Source organism: Scleropages formosus, chromosome 1, assembly GCF_900964775.1.
Source record: "Scleropages formosus chromosome 1, fSclFor1.1, whole genome shotgun sequence".
NCBI classification, from domain to species: Eukaryota; Metazoa; Chordata; class Actinopteri; order Osteoglossiformes; family Osteoglossidae; genus Scleropages; species Scleropages formosus.
In genome coordinates, this window is record NC_041806.1 from 503,585 (window position 1) to 521,275 (window position 17,691).

Genomic DNA, 17,691 nt, shown 5'->3' on the forward strand with positions numbered 1-17,691 from the left:
AAATTACCGCGGTAACAGACACCGCTGTTGACTCATGGCGACCCTGTTTATGTAATGCAGGTTCGCCTCATTGATTTGTGCCATTGATTGAGTCGAGCAGAGAAGCCGAGTTAAAGTATGAACACGCTGCGGTCCCCAGGGAGACACCGCGCGCACACACACAGACACACACAGACACACACAATTGTGCTCTGCCATTGTCTGTCCCCTCCTATCCTAGATCGAGCGCCTCATTATGCGGTTGATGTGCGGAACCCCCCCCCCCATGTCGCAGAGCCAACATCAGAGAGCAGCTCGACTGAGTGGAAAGGTCAATGGACGGACTTTCAGCGTGTGCCGAACGCGGGGGGGGCTGTTGTCTTCTTTAAAACGGGGCTTTGAAGGCTGTGCTCCGCGTGTGTGTGCGTGTTTGTATGTGTGTGTATGTGTGTGCATGTCTGTGCGTGTGTGTGCGTGTCTCTGTGTGCGTGCGCGTATGCAGGCACACGCTGCGGATTAAGCTTTTATCTTCCTGACGGTTGTGTGGCTCTCAGAGTCGCTGGGAGGAAGGGACAGGGAGGAATTCTGGGAAACTGGCTGATTCCGTGCTGATTTCATAATGAGTGTGTCCATTAGGAGGAAATCCGTGTTCCAGCACTGCTGCTGCTTGACACACACACACATACACACAGTGTTGCGATGTGGACCAGCGCACAAAGAGGTTAATGCGAGTCTGGTCATGGCCCCGTAGGGTCTGCGGCTGACAGCCGGGACCCCCCCCCCCCACCCGTTGATGGCGCCTCGGCGCGACAGCCTTTCGATGGCGCCGCTGCCCTCGGCACGGTCCGGGACCCCGAGACTCTGTCGTTGGCGTTAAAGCGACCGGTCCGACTTCCCGAACCCCCACCGCGCTTCCTACGGATTCGCCGAATCCCAGGCAGTACTCTGGTCCCGGCGTCGCCGTCGCTCCACTTACAAGCATTCCAGGGTACAAACATTTTGCGCTTTTTCTTGTCTTTAAAACCTAGTTTAAAAATGTTTCGAAAAGTTTAGTCGAAAATGTTTCTTCGAGCCCTGTGTGCACCTGTGGTCCCACGAAGAGTATGGGACCACCTCAATTCAACTCACATCCACGGTGTTTACAGCTCAGACGAGGAACACCGGACGTGCGTATTTCTCGCGTGTTACGGCTGTGTGCTGCGTCGCGCTTCCGTTTTCGTAGCGACGCGACGATCCGGTCGACAGACAACTTTATTTTCGGTAACTTAAAATTAGTCTCATTTCAGTGTCACTTACTTACTTATGCCTACTACCCCTCCTGGGGCATAGGCTGCCGACAAGGGCTCTCCAGGCATCTCTGTCCTGGGCCAGTTTTTCCAGATGTCCCCAGGTGTGGCCCATCCATTTGGCTTCTGCATCCAGGTGGCGTCGCCATGTGTTTTTTGGCCGGCCTCGCTTCCTCTTGCCTTGGGGGTTCCGCGTGAGGGCTCTTCTCGTAGCGTTTGAAGCTGGCTTTCGCAGAGCACGGCCGATCCATCGCCAGCGTCTTTGCAGGATATCTTCTTCTGCCGGTCGTTGTCCGGATCTCTGCCGTAGCTCCTGGTTGCTGATGATCACGGGCCGGTGGATCCTGAGAATCTGCCGCAAACAGTTGCTGATGAATGTCGGTATCTTTTTTGTGCTGGTGACGGTGGTCCTCCGGGTCTCCGCTCCGTAAAGTAGGACTGACTTTACGTTGGAGTTGAAGATTCGGATCTTGTCATTTCACTGTAGCTCAGAGTTAATAAAATATATAAAACATACATTTATAAAAGCTTATTATGGCCAAGGGGGGCGCGGTGGCGCAGTGGGTTGGACCGGATCCTGCTCTTCAGTGGGTCTGGGGTTCGAGTCCCGCTTGGTGTCCCCTCCCCCTCCGGCCTTACGCCCTGTGTTGCCGGGTAGGCTCCGGTTCCCCGCGACCCCGTATGGGACGAGCGGTTCCGAAAATGTGTGTGTGTGTGTGTGTGTGTGTATTATGGCCAATTCTGTGATTTTTACAGAACTTTTCCACACACTTCACTGATTGTCACTTAGCGGTAGAGATACCTGTGGCGTTACCAACAAAGGAGGTTAGGGACACACTTGGGGACTCATCAGTGAGTCTCCTCCTTTCGCAGTTTTCACACAGTTCTACAGCCATCGGCGGCGCAGCTGGACAGCCGTTTACCCTCCGAGCGCCTCTCCGCCGCGTCTCCTTGGTGACGATCACAGCTTTCTCTCGCGGGCGTCCCTCAGCCGCTCCCGGCGACGTCACCGACTCGATCCGGGCGTCACATGCCGAGTGCATGCGCGGCCCCCCGTTGGAGTGCGTGACCCAGCTCCCCTTGCCCCCAACACACACACACACACACACACAGCCCGAGGCTTTAATTAGAGGCAGTCAGAAGAGTCAGTCCTCCGCGACTCCTTTTAATTAGCAGCCTGTAATGGAGGAGCGCATGGGAGAGCCTGAGGCTCCTTCCACTCGCACCACTCTTTGCCCCACCCACAGGTCTGTACCGGGGTGTGCGTGCATGAGTGTGTGTGTGTGTGTGTGTGTGTGTGTGTGTGCGCGTGCGCGCCTGTGTCGGAGATGGGCCAAACTTGCACATCAGTCCAGGTGTAAACAGGAGCAGGTCTGCGAGTGTCCCTGACGTTTCTCTCAGGATATGTTACGGGAGCATCTCCAAGAGGAACAAAGTCTTTTTTCAAGTCAGCAGGCTTTAAACATCCCGGACTGTGAGTGTCCAACGTGGAAATGTGTGGGAATGAGGAGCAGCTCAGGCCTCTGCGTCTTGTGAGGACACTGGAGCAGGTGGGACATCGCAGAGAAGACCTGTTGGCCCAGCGTACTCCACAAGTGGCCCTGGCTACTGCATCTGCTCAGCGTACCCAGTCACAGCAGGCACATTACACTGTCACCGCTCCTACTGGCACCTGACAAGTAAAGCTTCTGAAACATTTTGAGATGTTCAAGACATTCCAGATGTTGTAGATTTTCTGCAGCTTTTGACTGGACTTGAACCCCGTTACTTGTGGCTCAGAGCAGTTGTTGCACCTTGGTCCATATCAAGGCTTGTTCCTGTGATCAGTGTCTGTTTTAAAATATTCATGCTAGTTTTACATATCTTCGGGCTCCTTCCGATAGCAGGAGAACACCAGAACATGTTGCTCTCACCTGTCTGGGACACAAGCTGGAGCAGGGTACACCTTTGGGTGCACGATGCACTTCTTACACAAGTAATGAGAAAGTGGTGTCTTCCTGCTCATGAGTAATCTGGGGGAGTCTCTGCTGTGGCTGCTGTGTGTGTGTGTGTGTGTGTGTGTGTGTGTGTGTGTGTGCTGCGTCCTGACCTGCTGCATCTGCCCAGGCATCTTCTGTGACGAGATGTGCTGAACTCGTCAACATACAGCTGAATAGTAACATGCTGTTTGTAAAGGGATCAAAGTCTTGGGAGAAATATCGTCCCACAAGCTTGGCTCCCTTGGAGAAACATCATCCAGCAGTCTGGACCTCTTCGTCCAGTGAGCTTGATGTGACTGGAGAAACATGGTCATGTAAGCATGACCGCCTGCCACCTTGACCCTTGACCCCAGACGCATTCGGCGTGAGAAACCCCCCTGGATGGGACGAGGACCCCGCAGCTTTAGTTTCGCGTGGGCTGTCCTGCTCCGCAGGGGACGCTGCCGCACAGGCTGCCGTCCAGTACCGTCTTCTCCGCAACTTGTTCACTGACACGTCCCGTCGTGCTGATGGCTTCTAATGAGGCTTTTAGGGCACTTGTTTATACAGTAGCTTTTAACTGCCCTGAGAAAGAGGAGACGGTGTGAAATTGTTAACCCTTCGCCGCAAAACAATGGGCTCTTCCTCCTCCTCCTCCTTCTCGGGTTCAACGCGTCACTGACGGCGGCACGGTAGACAAGGAGCCGCGAGCGTCTCGTAGAGGCGAGAGAACTTATTGATCGGCGATTTTATGCTTGTGCACATGCATTATTTAGCGCTCCAACATGATGCGTAAGTGCTCTGTTTCAGAGAGGGACATGATCACATCTGTATACATCTGTCATGGTCTGGTGGACACAAGTCTGTCAGACAAGTGTGGGCTTCGATTTTGCAGTTTACCATTCATAGTGCGCAGTGAACACGGTAACGTGGTGAATGTAGAAACATAAGAGAAGTTACACAATTACATATGACAGACTGCTCTGTAGATCAGTGTGCGATGGGCTGCGGTCTGTAGATCAGTGTGCGATGAGCTGCGGTCTGTAGATCAGTGTGCGATGACCTGCGGTCTGTAGATCAGTGTGCGATGGGCTGCGGTCTGTAGATCGGTGTGCGATGAGCTGCGGTCTGTAGATCAGTTGTGCGATGGGCTGCGGTCTGTAGATCAGTGTGCGATGGGCTGCGGTCTGTAGATCGGTGTGCGATGAGCTGCGGTCTGTAGATCAGTTGTGCGATGGGCTGCGGTCTGTAGATCAGTGTGCGATGGGCTGCGGTCTGTAGATCAGTTGTGCGATGAGCTGTGGTCTGTAGATCAGTGTGCGATGACCTGCGGTCTGTAGATCAGTGTGCGATGACCTGCGGTCTGTAGATCAGTGTGCGATGGGCTGCGGTCTGTAGATCAGTGTGCGATGAGCTGTGGTCTGTAGATCAGTTGTGCGATGAGCTGTGGTCTGTAGATCAGTGTGCGATGGGCTGCGGTCTGTAGATCAGTGTGCGATGACCTGCGGTCTGTAGATCAGTGTGTTTCCCATAATTCGGTGGCCACCCACGACTCAGCATTAGAACACAGCACAACTTCCCGTTATGCTCAGTGGTCAGTCTGCCTGGCGCCGTCTTGCTCTGCATTAAGTGGAGTCACACTCTCACGCCACATCCTCCACGGCTCATCTGCGCACACACACACACACACACACACACACACAGGCCCTTGTTGTCATGGTGTGTGAGCATGTGTTTACAGACATGGATCATTGTCCATTCTGCATGTTTGTTTGAGCGGACACACTGGACACCCTAGACACCCTGGACACACTAGACACACTGGACACAGGCTTTCCGAGACACTAAATATTTTTTCATGACAAAGATTCTTTTAATGCGTTTCACAAAACACCCTCTTCTATTTAGTGTTTTTGACAAAAGTCACACAATTCAAACCATTCAAAATCACAACTTTTTTCACTCAGTTCAATAAAAAATCAACAAAACATCATGTGTGAAACACAATGTGATTTTTTCCCATTCATGTAACAGCAACCATTAATTTCATTGCTTAAAAAACAGAAATAAGAGCAAACAGAACATTAGGAAATCAATCACACATTTTTCAAACAATACTGACACATAATAATAATAATAATAACGCACACTTCCAAAACAACACAGGGCACAGTAATATTACACATACACACACACACACATTTTCTGAACCGCTTGTCCCATACGGGGTCACGGGGAACCGGAGCCTAACCCGGTAACACAGGGCGTAAGGCCGGAGGGGGAGGGGACACACCCAGGACGGGACACCAGTCCATCGCAAGGCACCCCAAGCGGGACTCGAACCCCAGACCCACCGGAGAGCAGGACTGCGGTCCAACCCACTGCGCCACCGCGCCCCCCTACAGTAATATTAACCAAGCATAATTTTAATTAAGAACCATACTGTCTTTATTTAAAAAAAATGAAATAAATATATACTGGGATCTCTCTCTCTACTTCTATATATAAATACAAACATATACATAAATAAATACATGATATGTATATAGAGCATGTATACAGAAGGTGAGACCCCCCCCCCCCCCCCCCACTTATGATGCACTGTGTTATCAGGGTTTTGCTCTATGAACATTTCTGACTGTCGTCATAAAAATGGTGTAAAAATACTTGATCCTTCTGGACAAACACGCCTTACAAACGGCCGAGTAAGAAAATAATATAAGGAATATTTATGGAAGAGCGCGAGGAAGCTAGTCTCTGTGTGTGTGTGTGTGTGTGTGTGTGTGTGAACACTGCTCTTTGCGAGTGTGAAAATTGACCATTGCACTAGTCTAGTGTGTAGATCCGTGTGTATTCCAGGTGTGTGTCGAGTGAAAGTGTGTGTTAGTAAGTATGTGTACTGCATGTGTGTGTTTGTGCAACGGAACGCGTGCGTTAGTGTGTGACAGAGTGTATTTTAGTGTGCGTTTTATCCTGTGTGTGTGCGCTCTCTATCGTGCACCCAACGCTGCGCGGCTCTACTCAGCGCTCTTGTTTTCAGAGCCTTAATGGTTTAATTAGTGGTTACTGCCCGAGCTGTGTGTTCACACTGCGGGGGGGCCGGGAGATCTGGGCTCCGCAACGGCGCCGCCACACCGGTCTCTCTGCGTCCCCGCTGCGCACGTGTGTGTGCGTGCGTGCGTGCCTTGCGTGAGAGAGCCTTTTTGCCGAGGCACACCGTGCGCTCGAGCTGTCCGTGGTGCCGAAGGCAGTCCGGGACGCTCTGTCTGGGTCGTCCTCTACGTCCGTCCCTTCCTGCTCACTTGTAGCTCTTAGATGATCTCACTGGCTTCTCCGTTCAGATGTGGACGCAAACATGTCCCAGTCTGTTTGTTTGTTCGTCTTGACATTTCGTTCACCTCGCGTGCGTTTACCCTCCGAGCCGACGTGCGGCAGCAGGAGCGGGAGTGCGTGCAACCACCTCGGTTCAATTCCTTTCCCCGGTGCTTACAGCTCGCGTTCACCGTCGCGCTTTCGTTCGTATGTCGAGGAACCTCCGTGCACAGACGCACACACATGCTCACGCACGCGCTGCGAAGTCCTAACTGTGTCCTCCGCTCCTCCCGTCAGAGCGCGCTCAGCACTGCGTGTGTGAAAGATGTGTGTGAACAGTCTGCAAAGCTTGCCTTTGGCCGCCAGTCCGGTTCCGCTGAGACGGCGAGCGGCTCCGTACCTGCCGCTCGCCCGCCGCTCACCTGCCAATCATCTGCCGCCTCCTGTGCCCCCAGCTCTGAGCCGCTCGGCGATGCCCTTCGGCCTCCTGCGGAGGGAGCTGGCGTGCGAAGGTTACCCCATCGAGCTGCGCTGCCCCGGGAGCGACGTCATCATGATCGAGACGGCCAACTACGGGCGCACGGACGACAAGATCTGCGACGCGGACCCCTTCCAGATGGAGAACGTGCAGTGCTACCTCCCCGATGCCTTCAAGATCATGTCGCAGAGGTGTGTGTGAGTGTGTGAGTGTGTGTGTGTGCGTAAGCCTATATGATTTACAGTGATTCTCACTGCATGTCACAGTTAATGTGGTATATTTGCATGTTTACTCTGTGTTCTCTACAGTCAGTCAGTGTGTGTGTGTGTGTGTGTGTGTGTGTGTACGCGTCTCTGAGTGCAGCGGCGCCAGTCGCTGTCCTACCGGGCCGCTCTCAGCAGCCCCTTCCTGGAAGGCCGATCAATGGCTGTCCTCTCCCGGCATTCCACTGGGGAGGGGGGTGAGAGGAATCCAGCAAAGGAAGGGGAAATTGCTGCAGGAGTGTGAGCGACACACACACACACACACACAGTAAAAGCAGTGTACAGTCACCAATCCACCTGTTACAAATATCTCTGGACTGTGGGGGAACTTGAAAACGCCACACAGACCGAGCAGGATCCGAACCCACAACCCCGAAGCTGTGAGGCACCAGCACTACCCGCTGTGCCACTGTGCGTCCAGCTGGAGTCACGTTCAGTTTTCCCCTTTGTGCTCTTTGTTGGTGTGACAAATTTTGACACATTTGTACTGCCAGCGCAGTACTTGAACAATATCACACATTGTTTCACAATAATAATAATAATAAGAAGAAGAAAAATAATAATATATACAGTGGGTATACAAAGTATTCATAGAAAGTATTCTTTTTTTTACATTAAAAGCGATTCTGGTCCATTAAAAATTCAAGTGTGTTTTGTTTCACATACAAAAAAAGTGCCATAGAAATCTGTTGTCAGTTGCAATAGTAAATTATGGTAACATCCTGGGAAGGGGGGGGGGAGGGGGGTGAATACTTTCAGCAGTGGCTGTATGCAGTAAAAAAGTGGAAAACTAATTAAACAAGTTAATCTGACAAGCAAATACCTCAACAGGAAACTATAGTGTGTGTGTGTATGTGTGTGTGTGTGTGTGTGTGTGTGTGTGTGTGTGTGTGTCTCTGTTCCTTAGGTCCCTCCCGCGCCTCCAGTCACCGGGTCTTTTCTGTCTCCACCAGGTGCAACAACCGCACGCAGTGTGTGGTGGTCGCCGGGTCCGACGTCTTCCCGGACCCGTGTCCCGGCACCTACAAGTACCTGGAGATCCAGTACGAGTGTGTCCCCTACAGTGAGTACCGCAAGGACCTGCTGCGCCCCACCTCCCCCACCCCCGCCACCCGTCCCCCGTCCCCTAGCCCGCCCTCCCACTGCCAGCATCCACTCTCTCCCTGTCGCTCTCTCCGCTCTCTCTCTCTCACGCACACACAGCCTCACGCTCACACACACGCTCTGCCTCGCTCTCCTGCTCTCTGGCGCGCACACACACACACACACGCACACACACACACACACACACACACACACACACACACACACACACAGACGCACACACACTGGCTTCTAAACCCTTTTTCTCCATCGACAGCGTGGTGCTCCAGAAGCTGAGGGAGATTTTCACACGGGCATCATGCTCCTCGTGAACACACACACACACACAGACTCACAGAGCAGCACGGTTGAGGACCATGTGACTCGAATGCGGGTGTATGGGGTGTGTGGGCCGGTGGGCTGTAAGGAACACCGTGAGTACCACATGTGCCTTTACCTTTACTCTCCCACCTGCGCTTGATCCCCCCTGGCGTGTCTCTCTCTGTCTCTCTCTCTCACACACACACATACACACACACACACACACACACACACACACACGTCTTTGTACTTACACTCTGTGGTATCACATTAAATTAAAAGCATCTCTGCTCATTGATACACAATGAAAGCTACACACACACACACACACCTGAACTTACAGGTTAGTGCACCTACCTCCCTTTCCATTGGTGCCCCATGTGTTGTGGGTCCACCAATCCGAACAATGAATACCCCCACAGGGCAGCACGTGTCACACCTCGTGATGCCACAGCCATACATGTCGCATGTTCTATCATCGCCAGGAAAATGCTTCACATGTTCTGGCTTCATGAGCCAGGGAAGAGAAGAGAGGCTGTGTGTGTGTGTGTGTGTGTGTGTGTGTGAACATGTTGGAGTGATATGTGCCCAAACTCAGAGCTCACTTTCACAAACACACATGGACACACAGTAATTACAGTACTTTCTAGTGTTTTTTGGTGTTAAACACATAAATGTTCACACACACTAACAGTGCTGATGTTGATATTAACAAAACCATGTTCTCTCTCAGACACACGCGCCTGTACACGCAACACACAAGGGCACGCAGGCTCATGAGCAGTTTAATTTGGAGCCCACCTGGTGTGAAAATCTCCCATCAGGCTGTGCCCCCCGTGTGACGTAACTCTCAGGTTTGAACCCTCACTGTGCTGCGGTCTGTGCCCCTCCAGGGAGAGTGCCAGGTTCGAGTTGAGCGTGGGGCTGTATGGGTTCTGAGTGCTGATGGAAGACGGTGGGAGGTTGCGTGGGGTGAAGGCGCAGCTTTTGGAAATCAGTGTCAATTCTTTGTTTTTCCTCCTCTAGAGGGCGCCCTGGAGGTGAGCAGAAGAGGACCTTCTAACCTTCTGACCTTCTCTCTCTGGCTCTGGTTCTGGCTCGCGCTCTCTCCTCTTGTCCACTGCTCCCCTTGTCCCTTGTGCGTGTCCTCCTTCCTCCTCTTGTTCCCTCATCATGCTGTCCATCCCCACCGCTCTCCGTCCATCTCCGTCTTTTTGCAGTTGCAGGTAAAGCTCAGTTTCCATGGTGACAGCTCCAAGCAGAGAACAGTAGTGTTTATCCTTGAAATGGTCTCCCACTTTAAGACCCCCATGTGAGGTTCCTTCCGGCAAATAACAGCAGAGCCCACCCACCCCACCACTACCACCACCACCACCAGTTAGTTCTCACCCGCTTTCTGTCCAACAGTCTCGCAGAGCTGACCGGTGTGACGGACAACGATTGTGCAAAATGTGGGCAAACCAGGACTTTCCAGCGTGTGACATCTACTGAGAGGGTGTAGCCTCTCCTTATGTCCACACTTAGTTCTGTTGACAGGGTGTAGTCCCTCATCTCCACACTGTGTGATTTCGGGAGAGGTTCAAGGTAACCGAGTGTTTGAGACACCGCCTGGAAAGTTCACAGGTTCGACTGTTTAAGCCGAGACACAGAGTCCGGAGGCTGAACGACTGTGAACTGGAGACAAATTAGAGGAGAACGCCATTTGTGGCCAGGAGCCCCGCCCCCGGCTGGTGCGAGAACCAACTTGGCCGCAGCTAATTATGAAGAAACGGGCGTCGTTTAGAGCCTGCTGAGGTTTGTCACAGTTAATTAAATCATCGTCTTGTCGCGCGTCTCGCTCCAAACAACAGCTCCATCTGAAGTGTTACCGGGGACGTGTGTCGCTTCGTTGGCTTGTCTCTCATCGCGTCTCTCTCCGGAGCCGGTGGGCGGGGGTGGAATTTTGAAAAGGTTGCCAGGCGGCATGTTGCGATGCCTCGGGTCTCCGGGCAGCCGCAGAAAAACATTCCAGCCCATTGTGATGGTGCAGAAAGGCGTTTATCTGCAAAGAACAAGAGACGACCCATTGAGATACTACAGATAAGCACTTTATCTACAAAGGACGAGGAAAGAGTTCGTCGAGATGATCGAGATATCTGTTTATCTGCAAAGAACAAGACCCGAGCCCATCCGAACAACCTAAAGAGCGGATTATCCCCCGCAATTACCGCAGTCTTACAGCAGACAGTAACATCCCACCTGCATCTTGGTGCACGTGGCGCCCAAGTAGAACTTCCTGCTTGAGACTCAAAAGCTGAGCCAACACCAGTTCCAGAACGGTGTCCCAGGCTTCTCCCAAAAATCGGCAATTGCTTCTTGTGCAAAGTGTACAAAGTGTAGACCGACAGACCAAGGACGTGACATCACTCAGAAGCAGGAGGGGACCTTTGGAATGGTACCCTTGGAAGGCGGGGTGCTCTTTTGGATCTTCCTCTTAGATTTTTAGGTGGAGCAGAGCAATGTTGGGAGTCCCATCAATTTGACTTTGACGCAGAATCAACTGCCGAGACATTGGGAGACAACGCCCAGAAGATCAACCAAATAAGGTGCACTCACCAACGAGAGGCGTCATATCGATGTGCCGCCGTCTCTATGCTGTCCCACCTGAGGTGCAGCACTAATAAGCATCCCTCCAGACCCCTTCTCCCATTTTCTTTTTGCTTTTCAACCAAGATCCCGCAAAGCGAGCTGTTGCTCTCGTATCAAAAAACGCAAGTGTGAGGTGGAGGAGCACCTGCCATTCCGGCTTCTCTGAGGAATCGAAGAGTGTTCATGTCAGGCGCCGACACACGGGGCAGGCAGTTAAGGGCACATTCTGTGAGAATACGGGTAAACGAAGGGCTTTGTGTACATCCAGTGACAAGTATTCAAAGGACATGGTGGGAGGAAATGGAGCAGGAAACACGAGAGTTCACCCTGAGTGAACTCAGAGTGGCGCAACCCGCGGTACGTTTTACTTTGTCACAGAAGGTTACATCACTCAGTTGAGTTGAATCACCAGTGAAGACTCTTGTTGGAGACAAAACCACTTAACCACTTGCTCTCATGGCACCCAAAATGATGAAAGTATGTGCAAATATTGTCTGTTTGAGAGCAGTGATGGACACCTCACGCCAGTGTTTCTACTGCCCGGATTGCCTGAGCCCTTCCCGTCATCAGTAGGGAGACGTTACCCGCAGTTCTTAGCAAACAAGGGCTTTGCCGAGCCTATGGAAATGAACCTGTCGGTTAATGAAGCGCGCACTCGGAAGGCTCTGTGATCCTAGAACAGAAAGAGGGTCCGAGCTCCTCGATCACTCTCTGTGTCCACTCCCGGACCTCACTTGACGTGGCCTGAGACAGCAGGGGACTCTGGGTGATTTCTCTTCCAGAGCTGGATTCATGTGACATGCTGACAGGATGGATCCTGGGCTATGACTCGGTCTTGTGTAGTGTCTTCCTCCTCCTCCTCCTCCTCCTCCTCCTCCTTCTTTGTTCCTTTGTGTCATTCTCCTTCCATCCCTTTGTTTCCTCTCCTGTTCTTCTGCCCTCCTGCTCTCACTTCGTTCGTTTGCGCACATCCATCTGGCCCCTCCCCCTGAGTGTGAATGTTGCTCCTTGCACCGTATCACGCGCTCTGGTCACTCCAGTGGACACACGCTACGCTGCCTTATTGTCCCACCTCAGCCCTCGTTTAATTAGTTTTGGACAGGAGGTCAGCTCTCGAGGTGTAAATGAGTTAGATGCGCTTGTGAACGCTGTAAGGCTCCTGCGGCGAGCCGGAAGTGCTCAGATACAAAGACTCCCTTTAAGGCTGAGCCTCGCCCATGATACGGAGACCAGCGCCGCGAGGACTCAACTGTGGCTTGTTCCATCACACGCTGAAAGCATGATGTCTAGAACCCAGTGCCATGACGGCCAGAGCCCAGTAACACAGTACACCGGCTCCTCGAGACACAAGCAGCTGTGCTGGAGTTTGAGAGGACTCTGCATTTCCTGCTCTCTTTGTTAACCTACGTTATTTTCACTCATCTCTTGTCGGAAACTTCTACCTGTCCCAGAGTGCAACTCATCTCTGTTTGCCTGCTAACCCAATGAATGGCAGTAAAACTGGCCCAGACCTCAGCAGTGTGGGACCACCTAAGATAACTCACTGCTACATTGTTCACAGTTCGTGTCTGGGTGTGGCATTTGGTGATCAATAACAATATGAGAAATGCTGAACAAATGTATTGGATGAGTCAGTCAGCACTTGGCATTGAATAGCAGTTTGTTTTGATTTTAATTTAATATGAAAATAAAAAATGAATGTCTTACCTTTTTAATTGTAATTGTAATCTAAAGTTTTCCAGAAGCGATTGTATAAAAAGTCCAGGCATGTCCGTACTATTTGACTTGTAGTGACATAGCGATAGTCAAAGTGATCGAAGTGATGGATTTATGAACAGACCTCGCGGTCCCAGCTGTGTTCGTATGCAAAGGAGCCTCTGTGTCATGGCTGGTTCCAGAAGGAAGCGGTGGACCCAAGCGCAGAGTGGAATTCATAGTTTATTCAGGGAAATCCGAGAGGCGTGGTCACAGGACAGGCAATAGGTCTTCGAGGCGCAAACGTCGTAACAAGGACAATCCAAAAGGCAAAGTCGGTAAACAGGCGAAGGGTCAATGATCATAAAGAGGCACAAGGATTAGGAGTATGGGCACAGAACAAGGAACGGGCAAAGGAATCAGGAAGGAGTAACGTAATCGCAAGGAGGTCGCAGGCAACTAGGCTGAACAAGGTTCCGTGTCAGCTCCTGGTCCGGCGCTGCCTTTTATGCCCTAGTCTGTATCGCGCCCCAGGTGTTCCGCCTTGGCTCGGCGGTGTGAGCGTGGCACTCTGTATTTACATCCTTTAGCAACCAGACCTTAGACCCTGGTGCGACGTCCACATGTGGGCACGTTCTGCAGAAGCAGCACATAGAAGCACCCAAGATTTGTGAGACCAGGCGGGAGAGGAATGGAAGCGAGTTTCTCTGCTTTCTCGTGGCAGCACAAAAACAGCAGAGCTCCACCGGGCTTCTCTCAAAGCCGAAAAAGAGTAGAGGAGCGCGGGGTCGGTGGTTGGTCACCGTCTCGCATCCATCTCCATCTGTCCGTGTACACCTCACCGCCCATGCTGTCACTGCGGTCCCTTTCTAAGAATGATTTCCTTGTGTTCTCCTTTCTGTTCAATGCCCTTGTCCTCTCCGGCCATGTCCCATTCCTCCACGTCTCCTTGTTTCTCGGTGTGCTTTCTCAAACCTGCCGATGTGACTCACCCAGTGTTCTTTCCCCTCGTTCCAGCGAGACAGAAGGAAGACGGAGTAAGAAGAGGGGAGGGCGGGCTGTTCTGTGAAAGTGGGGTTTGGGGGGCATGCCTTGCTCTACATGTGTTTTGGGGGCTGTGTACTCAGAGCGCTGATGCAAACAGGCCTTGTTGAGCCCATAACCCCGGTGTCATCGCTCATCATGCGCCTTCCTTTCTCTAAAGATTGTTGATTTTATTCGAACCTCTGACCGAACCGTTAACCTGACAGAAACATGAACTTGAAAAGAAAAGGAGAAAGGACAGCCTTTTATTTAATGGCAATTTTCTCTTTTTTCCTACACCTCTTTTTCTTTCATTTTCTCTCTCTGTCTGTCTCGTTCTCTCTTTCTCGCTCTCTTTCTCTTTTTTCCGATGCTTGAATAGAAGTGGACCAAAAAGGTAAAGACCACAATGAACATGACACACGTCCTTTGCTCCTCCTTCCTCCTCCTCCTCCTTCCTGTTTCCTTTCATCCTTCGCCTTCCTGTCTGCTGCTTTTCTCCTCCTCCCCCCTCCATCTTCTCTGTTTACATTTGTCCCTCGCGTTCCTGTCCACTCATCGTTCCTCGATTCACTCTGTTTCTTTCCTTCACCATAATCTTTCTTCTCCATTTCCCCATCCCCCCCCCCCCCCCTTCCTGTCCCCTGCTCCTCTATTTCCTTCCCTGTTCCTTTGTCCCTCCTCTTCCGGTGCCTCGCTCCTTCCTTCCTGTTTCTCCTTCTTTGCCCCTCCCCTTCCTGTGCCACGCTCCTTCCTTTCCGTTTCTCTTCTGTCCCATCCCTTCCTGTGTCTCGCTCCTTCCTTCCCGTTTCATCTTTGTCTCGCCCTTCCTGTGCCTTCCTCCTTCCTTTCCGTGTTTTCTTCTTTGTCCTTCCCCTTCCTGTGCCTTGCTTCTTCCTTCCCGTTTCTCCTTCTTTGTCCCTCCCCTTCCTGTGCCTCGCTTCTTCCTTCCCGTTTCTCCTTCTTTGTCCCTCCCCTTCCTGTGCCTTGCTTCTTCCGTCCCGTTTCTCCTTTGTCCCTCCCCTTCCTGTGCCTCACTCCTTCCTTCCTGTTTCTCCTTTGTCCCTTCCCTTCCTGTGTCACATTCTTTCCTTCCTGTTTCTCCTTCTTTGTCTTTTTTTTTTTTTTTTTTTTTTTTATTTATTATGAAACAAATCACACACAATACCAGAACATTAATTCAGAACAGTCAACCTAGCCAGGGGGTCCTTCTTTGTCTATCCCCTTCTTGTGCCTTGCTCCTTCCTTCTCGTTTCTCCTTCTTTGTCCTTCCCCTTCCTGTGCCTTGCTTCTTCCTTCCCGTTTCTCCTTCTTTGTCCCTCCCCTTCCTGTGCCACGTTCCTTCCTTCTCGTTTCTCCTTCTTTGTCCCTCCCCTTCCTGTGCCTTGCTTCTTCCTTCCCGTTTCTCCTTCTTTGTCCCTCCCCTTCCTGTGTCATGTTCCTTCCTTCCCGTTTCTCCTTCTTTGTCTCTCCCCTTCCTGTGCCTTGCTCCTTCCTTCTGGTTTCTCCTTCTTTGTCCCTCCCCTTCCTGTGTCACGTTCCTTCCTTCCCATTTCTCCTTTGTCCCTCCCCTTCCTGTGTCACGTTCCTTCCTTCCCGTTTCTCCTTTGTCCCTTCCCTTCCTGTGTCACGTTCCTTCCTTCCTGTTTCTCCTTCTTTGTCTTTTTTTTTTTTTTTTTTTTTTATTTATTATGAAACAAATCACACACAATACCAGAACATTAATTCAGAACAGTCAACCTAGCCAGGGGGTCCTTCTTTGTCTATCCCCTTCTTGTGCCTTGCTGCTTCCTTCTCGTTTCTCCTTCTTTGTCCTTCCCCTTCCTGTGCCTTGCTTCTTCCTTCCCGTTTCTCCTTCTTTGTCCCTCCCCTTCCTGTGCCACGTTCCTTCCTTCTCGTTTCTCCTTCTTTGTCCCTCCCCTTCCTGTGCCTTGCTTCTTCCTTCCCGTTTCTCCTTCTTTGTCTCTCCCCTTCCTGTGCCTCCCTCCTTCCTTCCCGTTTCTCCTTCTTTGTCCCTCCCCTTCCTGTGTCATGTTCCTTCCTTCCCGTTTCTCCTTCTTTGTCTCTCCCCTTCCTGTGCCTTGCTCCTTCCTTCTGGTTTCTCCTTCTTTGTCCCTCCCCTTCCTGTGTCACGTTCCTTCCTTCCCATTTCTCCTTTGTCCCTCCCCTTCCTGTGCCTCCCTCCTTCCTTCCCGTTTCTCCTTTGTCCCTTCCCTTCCTGTGTCACGTTCCTTCCTTCCTGTTTCTCCTTCTTTGTCTTTTTTTTTTTTTTTTTTTTTTTATTTATTATGAAACAAATCACACACAATACCAGAACATTAATTCAGAACAGTCAACCTAGCCAGGGGGTCCTTCTTTGTCTATCCCCTTCTTGTGCCTTGCTCCTTCCTTCTCGTTTCTCCTTCTTTGTCCTTCCCCTTCCTGTGCCACGTTCCTTCCTTCCTGTTTTTCCTTCTTTGTCCCTCCCCTTCCTGTGTCATGTTCCTTCCTTCTCGTTTCTCCTTCTTTGTCCCTCCCCTTCCTGTGCCACGTTCCTTCCTTCCTGTTTTTCCTTCTTTGTCCCTCCCCTTCCTGTGTCATGTTCCTTCCTTCCCGTTTCTCCTTCTTTGTCCCTCCCCTTCCTGTGTCATGTTCCTTCCTTTCCGTTTATCCTTTGTCCCTCCCCTTCCTGTGCCTCGCTTCCTCCTTCTCGTTTCTCCTTCGTCTCTCCCCTTCCTGTGCCTCCCTCCTTCCTTCCCGTTTCTCCTTCTTTGTCCCTCCCCTTCCTGTGTCACGTTCCTTCCTTCCCATTTCTCCTTTGTCCCTCCCCTTCCTGTGCCACGTTCCTTCCTTCCTGTTTTTCCTTCTTTGTCCCTCCCCTTCCTGTGCCTCGCTCCTTCCCTCCTGTCTTTCCTGTCCCATTGTCCAGCCATCCATTCCCATAAGGAGAACCTCCGTGTCGTGCTCATGTTGTATGTCCACTGCCCCCTCCTTTGCTTTCTCCGTCTTTCTGCCTGTCATTTGGCCCCTCCCCTCCTTACACTTTGTAACCAGTTCTAGATTCCTGCATCCATCCTCGCCTCTGAAGACATTGACCGAACGACACACAGCACACAACAGAGGGCATTGTCTTTCATTCGGTCCTTCCAGTCAGTGCATCTGTTGTTACACTCGGCTCTCACACAACCTCACCTTCACTGAAACACTTAAGTGTGAAAGACACACACACACACACACATAGATGTGCTCACATACCCTTCCTATCCTGTCATGACAGTGTGGTCGACAGAGTGTATTCCGGTGTGTCTGTGTAAGCAAGGCAAGCCTGCAGGTGTGTGTGTGTGTGTGTGTGTGTGTGTGTGTGTGTGTGCGCGTGTGTATGGGCCTGTACAATTCTATTTTTCCTGTGATGTGCATGTGTAAGGGTGTGCACCTTCACAAGAGTGTGTGCCGGGCTATCTGTGCAGATGTGTGTGAGGGAGCGAGGCTGTTTGCACTCAAACACACTGCCAGTACATGGTCTGCATAGCTGCTGCACGCTCTTAGCACGTCGCTTTGACAAACTCATCCTTGGTTGGACCTTCTGTGAACCCATTTGAAACTTCCAGATCCAAGTGGCTCCTCTCCTTACGCTCATTCCTTTATATCTGTTTGTGTCTCTGTTTGTCTTTCTACGTTCCCCCTTT

The 17,691-nt window shown here is 51.4% G+C and overlaps 1 protein-coding gene across 4 annotated transcripts in view; it reads left to right on the plus strand.

Moving 5' to 3' along the window:
* The window catches only part of LOC108919737 (adhesion G protein-coupled receptor L1-like), a 71,000-nt gene that overhangs the window by 29,630 nt on the left and 23,679 nt on the right, over window positions 1-17,691 (plus strand). For 2 of the 4 annotated variants that reach the window (XM_029251944.1, XM_029251948.1), the window contains exons 3-5: window positions 6,991-7,204; window positions 8,230-8,339; window positions 14,409-14,423. In XM_029251944.1, coding sequence (XP_029107777.1) covers window positions 6,991-7,204; window positions 8,230-8,339; window positions 14,409-14,423 — 339 coding nt within the window. The remainder of the gene's footprint in view (window positions 1-6,990; window positions 7,205-8,229; window positions 8,340-14,408; window positions 14,424-17,691) is intronic. The other 2 variants (XM_029251947.1, XM_029251950.1) reach the window with 1 other exon arrangement.